The sequence below is a fragment of the Acipenser ruthenus genome, chromosome 9 (assembly GCF_902713425.1).
Source record: "Acipenser ruthenus chromosome 9, fAciRut3.2 maternal haplotype, whole genome shotgun sequence".
NCBI lineage: Eukaryota > Metazoa > Chordata > Actinopteri > Acipenseriformes > Acipenseridae > Acipenser > Acipenser ruthenus.
Window position 1 is genome coordinate 38,600,634 of NC_081197.1, and position 19,896 is coordinate 38,620,529.

Here is a 19,896-nt window from a genome sequence, read left to right on the forward strand (position 1 = left end):
AGACATAACATTTTTAGTTGTACTAAAAAAGAATATGAATACATTCAGAAAAAACGTTTTAAACAATATATTCATCAATGTATGTTATGTTACAAAAAAGGACATTAGAAAATATTTGTTGGTAAATTTCTTATTAATGCCACAATTTAACGTGTGTATTAATTAATACATAATAATATAAAACAAGAGAAGAACCAGTTCAATAACACTATGTAACACAATTTTTGTTCCTGGGTAGTAAGTGTTATTTCCTAGTTGCTTATGCCTCAAAAGTATAGAAAATGGCTATTATTCCCCACAAACTTTGCTTTTGTGACCAGGACAGTGATATTTTGAAATTTACCTATTTCCAATGAGAAAATGGGCGAATTTGTGTCTTTTCGTTCACATTGTCAGAAAAAAACAACATATGAATCCAAATTAACATGTATTTATACTAAAGTAATATAAAAATGACTACAAAAGATTTAGAAGTGAGTAGTTTTTCGAGATTTACGATTATACTGTAAATCACTTTCACGAATCAGCCCCCAAATGTAGTCTCCCATCATGTTCTCGTTATACTGTCCTTGGTAGCGGTGTTCAAAGTCCAGTATATCCTGGTGGAAGCACTCGCCTTGCTCCTCCGAGTACGCTCCCATGTTCTCCTTGAATTTATCAAGATGAGCATCAAGGATATGGACTTTGAGGGACATCCTACAGCCCATTGTGCCGTAGTTCTTCACCAGAGTCTCAACCAGCTCCACATAGTTTTCGGCCTTGTGATTGCCCAGGAAGCCCCGAACCACTGCGACAAAGCTGTTCCAAGCCGCTTTCTCCTTACTAGTGAGCTTCTTGGGGAATTCATTGCACTCCAGGATCTTCTTTATCTGTGGTCCGACGAAGACACCGGCTTTGACCTTTGCCTCAGACAGCTTAGGGAAGAAGTCTTGAAGGTGCTTGAAGGCTGCCGACTCCTTATCTAGAGCTCTGACAAATTGTTTCATAAGGCCCAATTTGATGTGCAGTGGTGGCATCAGTACCTTCCGGGGGTCCACTAGTGGCTCCCACTTGACGTTGTTCCTCCCCACTGAGAACTCGGTCCGCTGTGGCCAGTCCCGTCTGTGGTAGTGCGCCTTGGTGTCCCTGCTGTCCCAAAGGCAAAGATAGCAGGGAAACTTGGTAAAACCCCCTTGGTGACCCATCAGGAATGCCACCATTTTGAAGTCTCCTATGACCTTGATGCCATCTCAGAAAAATGCAGATATGTATCCACTTAGGCAGCTGGAACTAAACTGAACTGGTGGGCTTAAGGCCCCCTGTATTTATACTACTATTTATATTACTGGAAAGTTCTAGAAAGTTCTAGAAGTTACTCCAAGTTTACTCAGCACTGAATCTATCTGGAATGTTCTGGAAAATAGGTAAATTTCAAAATATCACTGTCCTGGTCACAAAAGCAAAGTTTGTGGGGAATAAAAGCAATTTTCTATACTTTTGAGGCATAAGCAATTAGGAAATAACACTTACTACCCAAGAACAACAACAACAAAAAAAATTGTTACACAGTGTAATCTGCAAAAAAAGATGAACGGTTATTGTTTCTCCATGGGATCTGGATCTCTATCCAGTGGGTATTGACACCCGATGTATTTAAAACATTGCTCAATCGGCTGTACACTTCAGTTAAACTTACCGGCTAACCATCTACAACTTTTTTTTTTTTTTTTTACAGCAGACGTCACTTTACAGCATTTTCGTGTAATTGCATTATGGGAGTTGCATTTTTATGTTTCATCCAAACCACACATTTTTCTTTCGTTCCGTCATCTAAAGAACTACAGTTCCCGGTGATCTTAGCAAATGTAACCGGATGTGTGCCGTTCCTGACATTGCGTAAGGAAGGACATGTAAGTGAGATCATAAGGAGATCTATGCTGCATTTTATTTAACTAAAGTTGGCTTTTTTATTTTCTGTTTACAGTTTTGTTTTTGTTAGTTGTGTAAATGATGTTGTTGTTTTACTAGAAAATAGAACGCTCGTTAGCACGTCAGGTTACTGGTTAAGAAACTAGGATTTATGAAATTGCCTAAATCTATAGTTTAACGGCGCCACTATCGCGTATTCATACAGTACATATAAATTTAGTTTTTCTTTGTAAAAGGTGAAGATATAGTCTGTGACCGGGTAAACTTACTCGACGTTATACCGAGTAACGAGAGCAGGCTGCTGCCAGTACTAATATAATTTAAGTATAAAAGAGTATTTCTTATATAACCAAAAAAAAGTTGCGCTGTTTCTATGGATTTAGACAAATACTAGGAGATTGTGAATGTGTAGTGATAAGTGGTATTGTTGATTGTACCCTTTGCATCAGTTTGATTTTGGCAGACGTTGCATCACGTAGTTTATTCTATAGCATTTCTGTCATAGTGGTCACTTGACATTTTGACATTGCACACATGCTAAAATGGTCATTTGTTTTTGTAACAGAATACAGTGTAACGCCAAAAAGGAAAATGTCAAGTTTAGCAGCTGGTAGTTGTGAGTCCACCAAGACCCAAGATGCAGGGGAAAAGAAGCCACTTAAACCCTGCTGCGCCTGTCCTGAGACCAAGAAAATAAGGGATGCCTGGTAATTGTGTTTTTTTTTTTATATAATTGAACTCTACCACATAATTCAATTCTAAACACGTGAAATGTTGTTTACTGTGTTGTCATTTTCTTAAGGTGGTATCAGGATAGGGTTAAAACAAGAGTTTTCTATGACCTTCCATAAAACAAAGGCAAGTTTGTGAAAGTTACTCAGAAGGAGGATACTATGGTATGTGAGCGCTGTTTAGACGTTATTCAATATTGACGTGTTTGTAACAATGTTAGCTAGCAGCTGCAGATACCGTTTTGTACTTTTACATTATATATATATATATAGAGAGAGAGAGAGAGAGAGAGAGAGAGAGAGAGAGAGATATCTATTCATGGGACAGTTGATTGAGCTTACTGCATGATTAGGTATAGTATATTGTAGTTGAACTGAATACAGTGTTCATTGGAGAATGTACGGAGTTTCAGAGAGTCCAGGCACCTGCAAAGCCACAACTTCTGATTGTTTTGCTAGATTAAGTGATAAAGATTTCACTCAAACAGAATAATGTAACCAGAAGAATGTAGACTAGGGGGTGAAACAACAATGTGGTTATGAAAGCTGTAAACATCGAGAGCTGTATAAAACAGGCTTATTTAGAGCTTTTATTGGTGGAGCAGGAAGAAGGAAATATATGGCAGCCTGTCTGGGATATATGCAGATATTGCCTTGGTGTGTATTTTGCAAGCTGTAACTGAAGTGTAATTATTAGTATTAAAATGACTAATTGTTGTATTGAGCTGGTCATTCTGGGTAACTCCTCACAAAGACTCACACCAAAGCCACTTAACACAAGTATGTTTGAATCAGTCCCAAACCCCAAAGTGTGTCAGCAGTATGTGTTGTATAAAATGCACCGCTCAGCACATTAAAGAAACAGAATACCTTACTTATTCATCTAATATGTTATTTTATTACTGCAGTATACCATAAAACACATTGAGAGAGGCTTCTCGGAGGAAATAAGTTTGTTTTTATTACTGAATGATTAAAGTTATGGGTGCTATTGTAATATCATTTACTTATTTTTTTCTGTTTTAGACTGACAAATGTCCACTGAATTTACAACTGTCAGCACTTTTTTTTTTTTTTTTTTTTAAAGTTAGTTACTGAACTGGGATGTAATGCTTTACTCTTGCATGAATTACTGGCAGGGTTTTTAAGCCTTCATTTATTTTGCAGGCTGACTTGATCCCTTATAGATTAATGCATAGTAAGATGGCATAGTTTAGATAAACAAAAGGTCTATCATTGCATCAGCAGACCTGAATGACTAACGGACACTTATTTTATTATTTTTGTTGTTTTTACTAAAACAAAGGACCTCAAAAAAGCCTTTTGACTCCCTTCAAGGATGGAAATAAGACTCCTATTGAGTAGCAGTTTCACCCATTCCAGGTTTTAGTACAAACTCAGGTATGGTATTAAACTCATAGTAAAACCAGGAATGTATCAAACTGCTATGCAATGGAAGTCTTATTTCCCATACCTACTGTCTCAGAAGACTGTACACCACTGACTTTGATGTTAAATGGGAACAGGGAAGAATTTCAGAAGTTCCTTCAAGCTGCTAAAACAATTCTTCTCTTTGTGTGTTGCAGTATAATAGAGAAGGGAGAAGAAAGCTGCAAGGATCTGATTGAAGCTCATAAAGACTGCATGAGGTCACTGGGATTCAAAGTCTGATGAGTGATCACAAAGAGAAAGCAAGCCTGTGTTTGTGGTGAGTATTGACAGATTTAGTATCTTTACACTATATTAATTTACGACTTTTCACTTGTTAACCTTAGTTTATGTATGAGACTGGTAGTTGTGCGCTGTCTGTAATAACGTCACGAATCAACTGTTTCAACCAATCAGCACTAAGCATTGCTCTGTGAGAGTTTTTACTTTCCAAATGTCTCCTAGCAGCTGATTTCACTGTGATAACTGTGCTCAACAATGTCTGATGGCAAAACATGAAAAACGTTCTCTGTAGCACGATATTTAATACATTGTGTTAACCGTTTTAATGATAAAGACCACTTGCTTGTAGACAGTATCTTTAAAATTGGTACTCTGCTGTATTCTACGATTCTCCCAATAACGTTTCATTACAGGTGGTGTCCAGTGGAAATGAACCATTTCACTACAGTATTTTTTCTAGTTTTCTCTTATTAACTTTAGTTTATGTATGAGTGGTAGTTGTGCACTGTGTCATACATAAACTAAGGTAGCAAGAGAAAAGTTAAATGCAAAATTGCAGCTAGAACAGATTAAATGGTTTATGACATGGGCAACTAGAAATGGGCAAACAGTGTCTGATTCCACTCCTTTTTTAGTTTGTCATTTTAAGTAATATGCAGTTTTATTCAGCAGAATATGTATTAAATGTAGGTGATAAATTATGTATTATGTTATTTGGTTAGTTAGGAGATTTCCTCCCAGGTTATTTGATATGGACTCTTCAGATATCAACCCTACGGTGTGCATCAATTATACAGCAGCTTCATACTCAGTGAATATGTTGTGTGGAGGGTGTCTCTTCGTGTATAAGAGATGTCAGCTCATGCGGTTCTGGCTGCACTGCAAAATGACATCTCTTAAACAAGAAGAGAAACCCTATATGTGACATATTCATTTATTATTATAAATCTCACATATGAAGATTGAATAGCTTTAAAGGGAAACTATTTTATACCCCCCTAAATTGTGTTCATTTTTTTTTTTTTTTAATTGTCTCCATCCGAACATTCTAGGTGATGCAAAACTTTTGGCCATATATATATATGTAAATGTTATATTCAAGTAAGTAGCCTATGGTACTGACAACTACTGTACTGTACCAGTCGCGTAGTGCATACTCCTTATGTGTGCCCGGGTGCGGACTAGTGGTAGCGCATCGTTAAAATGGTGCTGCACCATGCCTGTCTGTTTCGGGCTTTAGACACCAAACATATATGTTTGCTAGACCAAAACATAGTCATATCTGCCTGATTAGTTATGCCTGAACTGTCGAGTGGCTGCCGATTTGTTTTGAATTGGAGAAAGAGAGTGCCGGAGCGAGAGAATGTGAGAAATACATACTATTTGTGGTTAAGCTTCAAATGTATATTTACTGTTAAAGTGCTTTAAAAGTTGTGGAATGAAAGCCACAGCTCCAGCACCTTAATTTATGTATGTGTGTATGTATATATGTGTATATACACTATATATATATATATATATATATATATACACTACATTGTATTTACTTTCATAAGAGTTGAGGGACCTTACTGGAAGGAGTTTGATTATGGGAAGGCCCTGGCAAAGTTCACAAGTGAAAAGGAAAGAAGGATCTTCTGCATGTGTAGAATGTAGGGACACCTTGTTTCTACCAGTTTTTATTTATTTATTTATTTTTATTTTTTTAAACAAGGTAATTTCAAAAGACATAATTCTTACTGACCGAATACTAAATAAAACCTTTGTTCAGAAACACAAGGTCAGTAAACTCTGTTGGCTTGTATAAAAATACTGTGGCTGTTTAATTCTAAATCAAAACATATTTACCCCCCCCACTAAAATTTTGGTCCAAAAGATTAGTTTTTGCCCCAGGAGTTTGTTAAAATGATCATTGGCCACTTTGATCAGACTTAACTGTGATTAGTTTGTTTGTGGTATGTGATTTATAATAGATATTGTAATTTACATCAGCAGTTGTTAACATCTGAAACATTAGAATCTTCATGGCTGTTTCATGAAATTAATAGGAGTTTAAATCCGAAAAATCAAATGTCTGTTTGTTTGTTTGTTTTCTTCCAGTGCGTTCCTGCTGGCTGGGTGGCTGTGAGATTCTGGGATTACCTACTGAAATAATTAATTTCTGCACTGTGGAAGATTTTGTGTCAAAGAGTGAAATAAAGAATAACCAAATAAAGAATGTCTCTGGAATAAAATATTTCTAACCATTTTTTTTCTTGCATATTATTCTGATATTTCCTTACAAAAAATGTTTTAATAAAAAGAGCTATCTAAAATTATTGTCTTATTAATTGTATTCATTTTTTTTTTAATTTTAGAAAGCTACATACAGTCAATTCTCATTAAAACAAACTGATTAAACACATTTCCTGATACTGAATTTTCTACATGGTCCCGGCCAAATTTATAGAAAATGATTTCTATAATATGAATTCACTTAACACGACTTTCCTGTTTGTATGAATTATTTTGCAGGGAAGAAAATGTGAATAAAATGAATCGCCTTGGTTCAAACAGCAGAGTGTAGAGGATATTGGGAAATGTATTAACCTGCATTCAGATGAGCCCCTCTGTACTGTTTAAATCAACATTTATATCCATAGTCCAAAAATTGGCAATATGGTATTTTGCTTTGTGCTGTGCAGTCAGCCTCTGCATAGCCTCTCAATGTAGTTTTCAATCTGTACAGGACTCTTGCATGTGTTTGAATTCACTGCCACTAAAGCCATGGTGTTGGCTCTCGATGCAAGTGCAATAGAGGCATTAAATAGCAGATTTTCTGCACGATCTTCCATAAATTCATCCAAAAACAACGCTAGTGCTGTGTTTTCCTTTCCGCCATCTTGAAAGCCCTCTTCTTAACACACTGTTCATGAAGATCTAACGTACGTTACCTAGCGCCACGGCAGAGCATTCTGCCTATTGAACGCTTTTGTGGTTTAAAAATGCCTGTGATCAGGATGGACCATGCAGATTTCAAGTGCTACGTTTTAAAAGGTCACTTACTGTACAACCACATTTTTAATAAAATGCACAGGACTTTAACATTTATAATACTTTTCATTGTACTGTAATTGAAATGTAATGGCTGTTACTGTAACTTCAATACACACTGATAGTATGCATTTGGCTTAGAATTACTGATAATGCATATTTTTTGCTGGTCCTTGAAATGATTATTAATGAGAGTTGACTGTATTTAGATAATTGTGAGTACTATGAAAATAAATAAATGGTATGTATTATTTTCATATGACTCTAAAGCACACTTGTTTTCAAATGTACAGTTAAGAAATAGGTAGGAGGTTAAACAAATAAAATAAATAATATTTGAAAAGAGATGCAATTGCATGCTTTCTCTCAGTATATATTACTGTATATTGTGTACCTTAAGATTAATTGCAGTGTTTTTGTGTAATTGTCAACTTTAATACAGGAACAGTAGATACATATGGCTGTCACTCTCCAAACATAAAAGAAATGTTGCCTTTAAATTCTGTCCCGGGGTCTGGATGGCAACAGCAGCTGCTGGTGCAGAACATCGCTCTGGCTTTAAATAGAACAGGCACTCTACAGTCAACACTACAGTAATCAGAACTCTACCCATTTTTTTAACATCAATGGGAGAATTCTGACTATCAGAATGCACATTTTTTTAACAGGTACTCCATGCATGGGCCCGAGCCAACATTTCTTTGCCTTTACTACCCCACATGGCTGTTAATCGATTGTATAGTTCTCATGCAGTGAAAGACACTTTACGTGTGCAGGAGTTTGACCTTTAAAGGATATCTCACTTTTTAGGAGGGTAACTGAGGCACTATTTACAATGGCCTGAAGTTGGGGTTAAGGCTTTTTAATCAGAAATAAACAAGCATGTTGATAACACCCATCTCCCACAATTTAGAAATAGTATCATGAAAAAGTAGATCACCATGGCCTCTATATACTGTATGCAAAGGTAAGAAAGTTTGAAAAACATACAGATTCCAATTATTTTACCCTTAATAGCTTGTGCCAAAGACAGTCATTTTCAAGTTTCATCATAATCGCATGAGCAGTTCTCTAGGTATATGTAGAAATGTGTGACATACAGATAGACATATACATTCAGATGATCATATGGCACTTCATTTATTTGATTATTATTATTTTTAAAATGTTTGTATTATTAATTCACAGTACATTGTATTTGGGTAACGTGTGATAACTTACACTTTTTAAGTCGAACAGCATGTAGTCTGTTATTAACGGTTAAAAGTTACAAGCAGAAAATATGACACTCATTATGACTTTTCAAAATTCCATGACACAAAAGAAATGCCACTCAAACCACTGAGGATTTAAAGAACATGTGCCACTTTTAAAGCTATTTTGGGGCACTGTTCCTTTGTGCATAATAACTAAGTAATTATATTTTTTAATTGCTATTTTTTAAAAATCTATTTTAAGTCATTTTGTGTTAAATATACCTCAGTGCCTCTCTTAGTGTTTTTATTGAGGTTATGATGGCCCACTAGATATACAGTATGCTTGAAGGCTTCCCGAGCAGAAGATCATCAGCTATCTTCGTTATATTTAAGCAGTTAACTGGGTACCTTGCAGTCCAACAATGACATTCTGTCAGTTCAGTCCTGTTTTTTTGCAGCAATGAACACAGTGCTGTATGTTATTGTTGCTGACAATTGGGAGTTAGAATTTTCTCTTTTGAAGTGTTATGAATGCTAATGACTAACAAGATTTTTGCCATCATTATTTGATCTATTCTCTTGAACACTAAAAATGTAGGGCAATACATTGTAAATCAGTGTACAATTGTACTGTATAGTGCTTGGACAAGGACTTGTATTACCTAACCAATACCATAAAGGTCCAGTGGATGGCCGGTACAGATGGCATCATGATTTTCAAATCAGAACTGCAGGGAGATAGATTCCCTGAGTGAGCTAACATTAGATAACGACAGAGAAAGCTGTGATCCTGTTTTGGTTCAGTACCACATAGGAGGGATCTGTGATTACCAGCCTAATCTCCAATCCAATACTTCTGGGACTAGCTTTGGGGACAGCCACACTGACATCTCAACAATCTTGTAAACTAAGACATGCACTGCAGCGGGTGGATTGGAATGTCATTCCTCCTCTTCAGCACCTGCACCTCCCTGCAACCGTGCAACATTGCTGCATGGTCTGATAACTAAGGGCACATCCATGACTGACTACACTCACTTCTAGCTTGAGGTATTCACCTCTATCCAAATTCAGAGCAGATTCAGATCTACAGTATTTGATCTAATCTTCTAACCTTTTACTTCAGCATACCCTTTCCAAAATCCATCAATTTCTATTACTGTACAATATAAGTATACATAACTGCAAGTGGCAAGAGCATACTGTTAGACTTACTGACAGGTTTGCAAGAGTACTTTGACATGCTTTATTTAGCACAGAAATAGCTGACACTGGGCTCACAAACAAGGCAGCTGTATTGGAAAGCAGCTGTGCAGACCTGCTATCCTGATAACACTAGATCCGTGATAAGGTTGATTGAACATGAATCAATAACAGTGCTTCATGCTATCCTCTAAATGCATGACTACCCCTTTAACTGGGAATGACTGCTAGGATTTGGCATGTTAAGCATTGCAATGGGTTAGATCTGAAACCTGACCCACTGTGTAATCCTATCTATTGCAGCTTTTTAAAAAGGGTCAGTGTCCCCCTTGCCTCCCCTTCCATAACAAAAGCAGCTCACGACACACTAGTGACCTATTGCACAACTTTCTGTTTGCTTTGTGGGGATAATCAAGAATCTAGTTTGCCCTCTAGGACAGGACACATCACAGCAGGGCTGATCGAACAGGCAGAGGTTGCATGTCTTATCACCTCTGCAAAGCGATGTTATGTTAAGTGGCCTGTCTGCTTTCTATCCATGGCTCATTCCTCCTTGGATTTCAATTCCAAACATGGTTATCCTTCTGGTGTCTCACTTCACTCAGTGATGCCAAGGGATGTGCATTCCAAATTAAACACTGTGAAGAACAAGAAAGAGGGAGAGAGAGGGAGAGAGAAGGAGGGAGAGGGAGGGTGAGAGTGAAAGAGAAGGAAACAAACAGAGAGAGAAAACTCAATTAGATTCCTAAGTCTTTCCGGTGGCTAATTAAGTCAGTTGTGTTTTCTTTTTAAATTTGATTTGAAACTCAGCAGCACAAATATTGAGTCCTCGTCAGCAACAAGGAAAGGGAGCAAACCTTTAATTTTTTTTTTTAACATAAACCTTTGTATTTTTTTGCAAAAGAAAACCTGATCTTTCTTTGTGTCCAAAATATAATATAACTACTTTTTTAATATTTGCAGAGAAAACTTTTACTTTTCTAAGTGGATTTTTATTTTTTTAAGCTTAGTTTGGGGATTTTGAAACAAGGAAAGATGTGGAAAGACAACTTAACGGTGTTTGAGACCATGATGTACGGGCATTCGCTATGCACAGAGTGGAACAATGGCACGGAAGGTGCAATATACCAGTTGGGGAACATCATCTTCATACTGGGCTACATGGGGGGCAGCGGGGTCTTTGGTACCATTTACATCTACAGCCTGCTGGCTCCTGGCTTCTTGTGCTATGCCCTGTGGGGCTGGTTGGAGGCTTGTGGGGCAGACATTTTCTCCTGGAGTCTCTTCCTGCTGCTCCTGTGTCTCCTTCAGTTGGTTCACCTAGTCTACCGGCTGCGTAAGGACATCTTTGAGGAGGAGTTTGACAGCCTTTACAAGTGCATCTACCTGCCCCTGGAGGTGCCTGTCCCTGTCTTCAAGGAGATTATGAAGGGTTGTGAAAGCCAGGCCCTGTCCCTGGCAAAGGACCAGAACTACGCCGTGGAAGGGAAGACCCCTATCGACAGGCTCTCCTTCCTTCTCTCTGGGAGGTAGGTGGCAAGTTTCTTAGCATTAAAAAGCATAAAACTAATGCTGAAATATACAGTATTTTGTTGTATATTCAGTATTCAGTGCTCCAGTTTTTGACAGATATCATTTTGGAGTTTCTGCCATTTCTGATTAACAGCTGTTCATGCTGTAGCAAACAGTAAACATGGTACCGTTTCCAGTTTCAGTTTGTGTACTGAGCACAGAATGCATGAAACGTACCTTCAATAAATTAAAAAGAGAGTATTATAAGTTTAATTTATTTCTGATGATCCTGCTGTAAGTGTAAGTTCTCCTAACGTGTTCAAATAAATACTGAAGGGCAAATCACACGGTTCCAAATTACAGTGTGTTGCTATGCTACATTTACTTCATTAAAACTGTAAAGTTAGAACTTCTTTCCTCCATTTTCATATAATTGTTATCTGAACAGAATGCTACACCAGCATGTATTGAGTGCTATGTTAATTTCACTCATGAGCATGTATGTCAAGTAACCTTATGGGAGTTTGTTGGTAATTTGGACATCCTTGGAAAAATGTAGCACTCCATGAAAAAGTTGGATGTACTTTAAAATCTAGATACACAGCTACAGTGTAACCCAGTCAACCCTGCTTATAACATCCTGTCAACAGACTGTTAAAAAATATTCATCGGAGTGCTCACCACAGACAAATGGTCCTTAAAGGTATTGTAGGTAACTGGTCTCAAATATGAAGTTTTAAAAAAGAAAACACATGTTATAGCACAGTAGATATGTTTTCTCATTTGAAAACTTGAAATCTGGTACTACACTAAGTTAAAGAAAGTGCTCAGTTTGCTTGCCTTACTTTCAGGAAGTATGTGTTAGTGTTACACTTCCTGGATCATTTTAACACATTGTGACAGAAGTTTATTTTTGGAAGGCCCTTGAGGTGCCTGTCATATATTATTATTTATTTCTTAGCAGACACCCTTATCCAGGGCAACTTACAATTGTTACAAGATATCACATTATTTTTTATATACAATTACCCATTTATATAGTTGGGTTTTTACTGGAGCAATCTAGGTAAAGTACCTTGCTCAAGGGTGCAGCAGCAGTGTCCCCCACCTGGGATTGAACCAACAACCCTCTGGTCAAAAGTCCAGAGCCCTAACCACTACTCCACACTGCTGCCACTATATCACAACAAAACAAAAAAGTAACCTTCTCTATTGCATGGTATTAACTATTCCCCATTTGAGAGAGCAAGTTTACAGTTTACGAGGGTAAAACATACCTTTTCTGATGTATTTTTTCAAGGTCATATGATTTTTGCAGTTTTAGTTTGCCTAGATTTCAGTATTGTTCCTTGTCTATCTGATTTTGCAGTAATATTATGATTATTAAAAGAAAATACATATTTTATTCCATGTTTGAATCATATATATTTACTATTAGAGCATATGTTGCATTTGTTTTATTTACTATTATATAATATAATGTATATTTACATATATAGGACATTTTTCCATTCTAACATGGATGCAGTGTTCCAAGATTAGACATTATACACAGCAAAATATATACTGTACTATAAAAAAGCTTTCGATACAGTTTGACTGAAGCACACTGTTGCTGTTTCTCTCAGGATCCGGGTTTCCTTGGAAGGCCAGTTTCTTCACTATATTTTCCCATACCAGTTTATTGACTCTCCAGAGTGGGAGTCTCTGCGACCCACAGAAGAGGGGATTTTCCAGGTAAATATCACTGAGAAAGATGAAGATTAAACAGTCACAATCAACATAAGATTGAACATTCTTGGTTGTTTTGTAATTATTATTATTATTATTATTATTATTATTATTATTATTATTATTATTATTATTAATTAGTCATTTAGCAGACTAGACTAAAGTGACTTACAGAGACTAGGGGGTGAACTATGCATCACAACTGCTGCTGCAGAGTCACTTACAGAGTCACTTCTAAAGGACGGACCACAAGGAGGTTAAATGACTTGTTCATGATCACACACAATGAGTCAGTGGGAATCAGTGTAACAAGCCCCTTTCTTTAACCACTGTACCACCAGGCCTACTTGTGTATTTGTAACTGTGTATTTTAAACTTTAGCAGACACTGTAATATGGTGTACTCTTCAATAAATAGATTGCCGACTACGCCAACCCCTATTTCTAGTGATAGAGAGATTCTTCAGCACAATACCCTCACAATAATATGTATATAGGAGGCTGTGTGGTCCAGTGGTTAAAGAAAAGGGCTTATAACCACGAGGTCCCCGGTTCAAATCCCACCTCAGCCACTGACTCATTGTGTGACCCTGAGCAAGTCACTTAACCTCCTTGTGCTCCGTCTTTAGGGTGAGGCGTAGTTGTAATTGACTCTGCAGCTGATGCTTAGTTCACACACCTTAGTCTCTGTAAGTCGCCTTGGATAAAGGCATCTGCTAAATATGACAGAAAGAAAATGATTAAAATGCTAGCAGAACAGTTTTCTCTTTTAAAACTACATATCAAAATCCATGGCTTAATTACACTATGTAACACCATTTTTGTTCCAGGGTAGTAAGTGTTATTTCCTAATTGCTTATGCCTCAAAAGTATAGAAAATGGCTATTATTCCCCACAAACTTTGCTTTTGTGACCAGGACAGTGATATTTTGAAAATATTTCCAATGAGAAAACGGGCGAATTTGTGTCTTTTCGTTCACATAAAGTCAGAAAAAAACAACATATGAATCCAAATGAACATGTATTTATACTAAAGTAATACAAAAATGACTACAAAAGATTTAGAAGTGAGTAGTTTTTCGAGATTTACGATTATACTGTAAATCACTTTCACGAATCAGCCCCCAAATGTAGTCTCCCATCATATTCTCGTTATACTGTCCTTGGTAGCGGCGTTCAAAGTCCAGTATATCCTGGTGGAAGCGCTCGCCTTGCTCCTCCGAGTACACTCCCATGTTCTCCTTGAATTTATCAAGATGAGCATCAAGGATATGGACTTTGAGGGACATCCTACAGCCCATTGTGCCGTAGTTCTTCACCAGAGTCTCAACCAGCTCCACATAGTTTTCGGCCTTGTGATTGCCCAGGAAGCCCCGAACCACTGCGACAAAGCTGTTCCAAGCCGCTTTCTCCTTACTAGTGAGCTTCTTGGGGAATTCATTGCACTCCAGGATCTTCTTTATCTGTGGTCCGACGAAGACACCGGCTTTGACCTTTGCCTCAGACAGCTTGGGAAGAAGTCTTGAAGGTACTTGAAGGCTGCCGACTCCTTATCTAGAGCTCTGACAAATTGTTTCATAAGGCCCAATTTGATGTGCAGTGGTGGCATCAGCACCTTCCGGGGGTCCACTAGTGGCTCCCACTTGACGTTGTTCCTCCCCACTGAGAACTCGGTCCGCTGTGGCCAGTCCCGTCTGTGGTAGTGCGCCTTGGTGTCCCTGCTGTCCCAAAGGCAAAGATAGCAGGGAAACTTGGTAAAACCGCCTTGGAGACCCATCAGGAATGCCACCATTTTGAAGTCTCCTATGTCCTTGATGCCATCTCAGAAAAATGCAGATATGTATCCACTTAGGCAGCTGGAACTAAACTGAACTGGTGGGCTTAAGGCCCCTGTATTTATACTACTATTTATATTACTGGAAAGTTCTAGAAAGTACTAGAAGTTACTCCAAGTTTACTCAGCACTGAATCTATCTGGAATGTTCTGGAAAATAGGTAAATTTCAAAATATCACTGTCCTGGTCACAAAAGCAAAGTTTGTGGGGAATAATAATTATTTATTATTAATTATTTAATATTTTAACAGACAAAATAGATTATACGGATGTTGGAAGCTACCTTGATTTAATGACATACAGCAGTTTAAGTGTACTTCTGGACATGAATTCCAGAAGGACCACATTTCAGATGTAAATGTTTTTTTTTTTTAAGTTTAGCTACCTTGTATGATTTTTTACCTTCAGAAAAAAATACTTCTGACCGAAGCCCTATGCACAATCTCTAGGTGACCTTGACAGCAGAGACAGACTGTCGCTACATAACCTGGAGGAGACGAAAACTCTACCTCTTACTGTCCAGAGAGCGATACATTGCTCGCCTTTTCTCGGTCATGCTGGGGAATGACATCACTGACAAGCTCTACTCCCTCAATGACAAGCTATTTGTCAAGAGTGGCATCCGCTTTGACATTCGCCTGCCCAGCCTCTACCATGTCCTGGCCCCTTCCACTAGTGATACAGATTGTGAGAAGGGCCACGAGGAAGGAGATGCCATAATGCCAGATGAACAAATAACACCGCCACTGTCTGCGTCCAGAAAGGCTGCCGCTCCCCGGCCTCATTCTAGCAATCCTTCCCGGGACCACGGGCCGACAGACACCGAGCTGCCCGGTGAGGATTCTTCCAGTCTGATATTGGATGACTTTGCAGATATGACGGGATCCTTTATGGAATATGGGAGTGAAAGAGATTATTTGAAATAGAGGTTTTATAGGAGCTAACGCTATGACCAGTTATTAAGTCACATGTAAGTACACTGCCTGCTCAAAAGGAAATAAGTAAACCTTTCTAATACACCGTTACTAATCTGGCTTTGATTTATGCTTCTGCTGACATTAACGTTTGCTAACAAGGATGTTTTCCTGAGCAGTTTAATATAACACTGGGAAATGTTACCGAGAGAGTTGCAGACTACAAATGCTATTTCCTGCTGAATCATTTTTTGCGGGCAATTGTACAAAATGTGATATTTAAAAAAACAAACAAATAAAACACTTATACAATATAAATCGATTTTCAACCTACTTGTACATAAAATGCTAAGTTTGTTTTCCATTATACTTTTCTTATTCTGTTCTGTCTTTTACTGCTTTGTAACAAAGTAAAATCTGTCAATTGATGTCAATTCAGACACTTTCTAACCAGCATTTCAGATAGTAATACAGCTCATGCTCATTTTGTTCAGATGTGTGGCCTGGCATGTTTACTTACATGTCACTTACAGTATGTTTAGAATTAACTGCAGGCAATATTGGAACCTGTAGGTATAGCCTTATAGGTAACTCTAAAACAATTTTTGCCCCATTTGCCCAGATTGCATGTTGGGTGTGTTCCTGGATTCTGAGACTGATTACTGGAACAGCTGAGGAGGATGCCACTGTCTCATTCAAGTGACCTTTAAATATTGTTTTCAAAGGGGCTTGTGAAAGAAGAGAGCACATATTCAGCAGCCGTTAGCACTTTTGTACTCAGCTGTGCTTGCTAACGATAGTTCACAGAATAATTTGGGTATTTAAAAAGGCCACCAATTTAATCTTGATTCTACACTCAGCGGTGTTAGGGTCAGTGTTAGGGTCAGGGTTAGGGTTAGGGTTAGGGTCAGTGTTATTTTAATGCGGTAGAACTGAAGCTACAAATAGCTCTCTTACCTTTTTTAGCTTACATAATTCATGATTCTTTAGTCTTTGATTTCCTAGTTTTAGTAGGTAAGATTATTTGCCTTTTATCCAGATTGCTGACATTTTTACTGCAGTACTGTCATACCAAGTGAAATTATATTATATTATAAAAAAGGCACATATGAATTTTTATGTTAGTATGTTAAATTTGTATAAACAGGGGTTTGGATAAAGGACAGCTTATGACCATTAGCGTCAATAGTAAATGTTGGGGGTGACAACTGCTTACTGTAAATTCAGATAAGTGAAGAGTTTTGGAACAGGAATCATTTCTTGTTGATTCATGAAGCTTTACAATGCAAGTGTGGTCCCAGAAATGTGTCCTCCATATGTTTCTGCAGGATTGTGTGCTTGTGTAGCGTAGGCACAATAAGATATGCAGGGAAAAAAAAATTAGAGACTGATGGCTCTAGTGCAAATATCTAAGTAAATCTGAGGGAGGCAATATATCAGGTCTGTAACTGTTTGTACAAACAAACCTGGCTTTTTTGTACAGCGGTTAAGATATTGGTCGGTTCTAGGCACAGACTTCGCAACACATTGTATACTGTGCATTGGATATGCCAGTGCCGCTAGAATCTGATCATAAAAACCCCAGCATCTCATCTTCAATTTTGGCTATTATGACTATCAACTTCTTCAATGTTGGCTATTACGACTATCAACTTCTTCAATGTTGGCTATTATGACTATATGACCAAAAATAATATTATTTAAAAATAGTGATCTCAGTTTGACCCAACTTCCTGAGCTGGTCTCCAATACCCTTGACCTTTAAACTAACAACTGACTAACAATTGACATGACACTAAGCCTGAAATGAATATGTTCTGCAGATCTGCAATGGCACATAATTACTACTTGCTTATGCATATTTAAAACGGCACTAGATGTAGATTTTCTTCCTTTACTTTTATACTTGTTTCTTTGACTTTTTCTTAAAATACTGTCAGATAGTCCTGACATGATCTAATTTGACTATCTTCATGTAACTGTTACCATTTTACTGAATACATGTATACAGTAATCACAAACCTATTATTGTTGACCAGTGAGTTTTTTCCCCCAATTAATTTCTACTTCATAATATCATATAGAAAATGCTATCATTTTTCAGTGATCTTTTGATAGCATGATACTTACATATGCATAACAGAAAATACACTGTTTGAAGCTATATTTGCTTTGCAGCTGCTGTGCTGAATGTTGTACTGTACAGAGTTCAAAAAGTATTACTTACTGTTGATGTCTCCTGCGCTGTAAAATACATTTTTGCCATTTCAATTGCAATTGCTTCAGTGTTTTATTCACATGTTCTGGGTCATTAATCAGCTGGGGAATTCAGCTAAACTAATTCCTTACGGTCATAATCTGCACCTTGTGGTTGCAAGGTCGGCTTCTACTTAAAAACTGTTCAGCAGAAAAAAAAAAAAATACCCCAATTACTAGGAGCTCCTAAAAATACTATGTATGGAATGCGTTAGGCTGCATTCCCTGTGGGTAAATAACCCAGGACATGTCATTATCACACCAACGTTAAGACTGAAGAAGATGTTATGAATATACACACTGTAGGAGACAACAATAATGAATAACGAGATTGTTCTAAACACTTCACAATGTTGGGTATCACTTTACAGTAAAGTAAGCTAACCAGTTTTCTCTCGTCTGTAGCTGGTGAAACCCCACCAGGAAGCTTTCCAAAGCGTTTTCAGAGAAGACAGGCCCCTCTGGCTCCCACTGAAACCCCGGAGCTCTGAGACCCACCAACCCGACCAAGACAAGCAGATGGTCTGCTGATATTTAACTGCACCCCTGCACAGTTGTCCCTAATTCTTTTGTTTAATTTACTTGAAGAACTAAAAAAATGGCACAAGTATATAACATTAAAGGAAACATTAAACACCTACTCGTAGTTATTTATTTCAGAATAAAAGTGTACATTATGAAATATATTGCTGGTATCGAGGCCAAGAAAACTGCTTATTGTTATAATGTTTATGCACTCTTCAGCTAAATTTGGCACTGACCGTTTCAGGGGAAATTAAAACCATATTAAGGTTTATATCTGCTGTTTTTAATATAAGTTTGTTTTCCTTCTAAGATTCCTACTAAGGGACACTCAAGAATGTTTTTTTTTATTATAGAACACAAAGATGATCAAGTAAGGTAGACTTAAGGTCACACAATGATAGTGGCTTGAAGGTTCAAACATCTTGGTTGTTGACCATCCACTGGAAACAGCTACCGTATAAGAAAACTTGTAAGAATGAATTTAGGTGCACAGAGCTTTTTCTTTGATTTCAAACAAATACTAGACACATTTTGTCATAGAACACAAGCTTAGAAGTCAGGCCCTTTATGTACTGAACAGCCCCAACTACCTCATATGTTTTGTTAAATAACCCAAAAGACAATTCCTATTATTGAAAAATGTATTAATGTATTTCTAAATTAAAATGGTTAATGTTCCACAGCTACTAACTCACAACTTAGGCACATTTTGAGTATTTAATATAATCCTTATTTTTTTTGTAATATTTTAGTTTTAGTTGACTTACGACTAACATTTTGGCGTAAATACAATTATATATCTGGCCATATTTATATGTGATATCATGTGTCTACTGTAGTTGTTTACTAGCTTACTGTTTTTTCAATTAAAGGAATACAATCATTCATTATTTTAGATTAATAATTCCAGGCCCATCTTCTTCCATATTTGTTTTAGGGAGATTACAGCAAATTTTAGGGCAGAAACACAAGCTCTGGTGTGGAAGCAACACATATTAATAAATAAACTAACACTACATACTGAAATCTGATTTTAAGCATTAAATGCCACAACAAGGTTTATAGTGTGTGCATCACAGAACCACTGCTCACCATAGCAACGTTTTCTGGGTTATGTCATACAGCTGCAGGTTTTCTAGGAGACTTGGTTTTAAAGCAATAAACACATTACTTTCTGTTTCTACTTTGTGTTGTCTGTTTTATCATTGCAGTTTCTTTTGAATATAAAATTGCACTAGGTAGATACAGTATTAACATGTTGCAGTTCTGTAGCAGTAACCAGGCAGGAGATTTCCCCCGGCTGCTCAAAGACCGCCCTGAGCACATATTTAAGCAGGTAATGTGGATTTCCTAGTGGCCCGGTGTTGATGGCTGAAGTCTAA

The 19,896-nt window shown here is 37.3% G+C and overlaps 2 protein-coding genes across 3 annotated transcripts; both read left to right on the forward strand.

Moving 5' to 3' along the window:
- Positions 1 to 1,736: 1,736 nt before the first annotated feature.
- On the forward strand, positions 1,737 to 6,625 carry LOC117405310 (cytochrome c oxidase copper chaperone). The gene is made up of 4 exons (XM_034008266.2): positions 1,737 to 1,889; positions 2,474 to 2,615; positions 4,226 to 4,347; positions 6,411 to 6,625. The coding sequence occupies exons 2-3, from the start codon at positions 2,500 to 2,502 to the stop codon at positions 4,308 to 4,310; spliced, it is 201 nt and encodes a 66-aa protein (XP_033864157.1). The 5' UTR covers positions 1,737 to 1,889; positions 2,474 to 2,499; the 3' UTR covers positions 4,311 to 4,347; positions 6,411 to 6,625.
- Positions 6,626 to 10,084: 3,459 nt separating this feature from the next.
- Positions 10,085 to 19,697, forward strand: LOC117405727 (popeye domain-containing 2-like). Of its 2 annotated transcripts, none has more exons than XM_034009057.3 (4): positions 10,085 to 11,271; positions 12,883 to 12,991; positions 15,269 to 15,653; positions 18,395 to 19,697. In XM_034009057.3, exons 1-4 carry the CDS (start codon positions 10,778 to 10,780, stop codon positions 18,478 to 18,480), a joined length of 1,074 nt encoding a protein of 357 aa, XP_033864948.3. In that variant the 5' UTR covers positions 10,085 to 10,777; the 3' UTR covers positions 18,481 to 19,697. The 2 variants fall into 2 exon arrangements, with proteins under 2 accessions (XP_033864948.3, XP_033864945.3); XM_034009054.3 differs by having other exon boundaries at positions 10,088 to 11,271; positions 15,269 to 15,789.
- Positions 19,698 to 19,896: the final 199 nt, after the last annotated feature.

Coding starts and splice junctions, on each gene's coding strand:
- LOC117405310 (XM_034008266.2), top strand. CDS start 2,500: ATGTCAAGTTTAGCAGCTGGTAGTTGTGAGTCCACCAAGACCCAAGAT. Junction 2,616..4,225: donor AAGAAAATAAGGGATGCCTG/GTAATTGTGTTT, acceptor TGTGTGTTGCAG/TATAATAGAGAAGGGAGAAG.
- LOC117405727 (XM_034009054.3), top strand. CDS start 10,778: ATGTGGAAAGACAACTTAACGGTGTTTGAGACCATGATGTACGGGCAT. Junction 11,272..12,882: donor TCCTTCCTTCTCTCTGGGAG/GTAGGTGGCAAG, acceptor TGTTTCTCTCAG/GATCCGGGTTTCCTTGGAAG. Junction 12,992..15,268: donor CAGAAGAGGGGATTTTCCAG/GTAAATATCACT, acceptor CACAATCTCTAG/GTGACCTTGACAGCAGAGAC.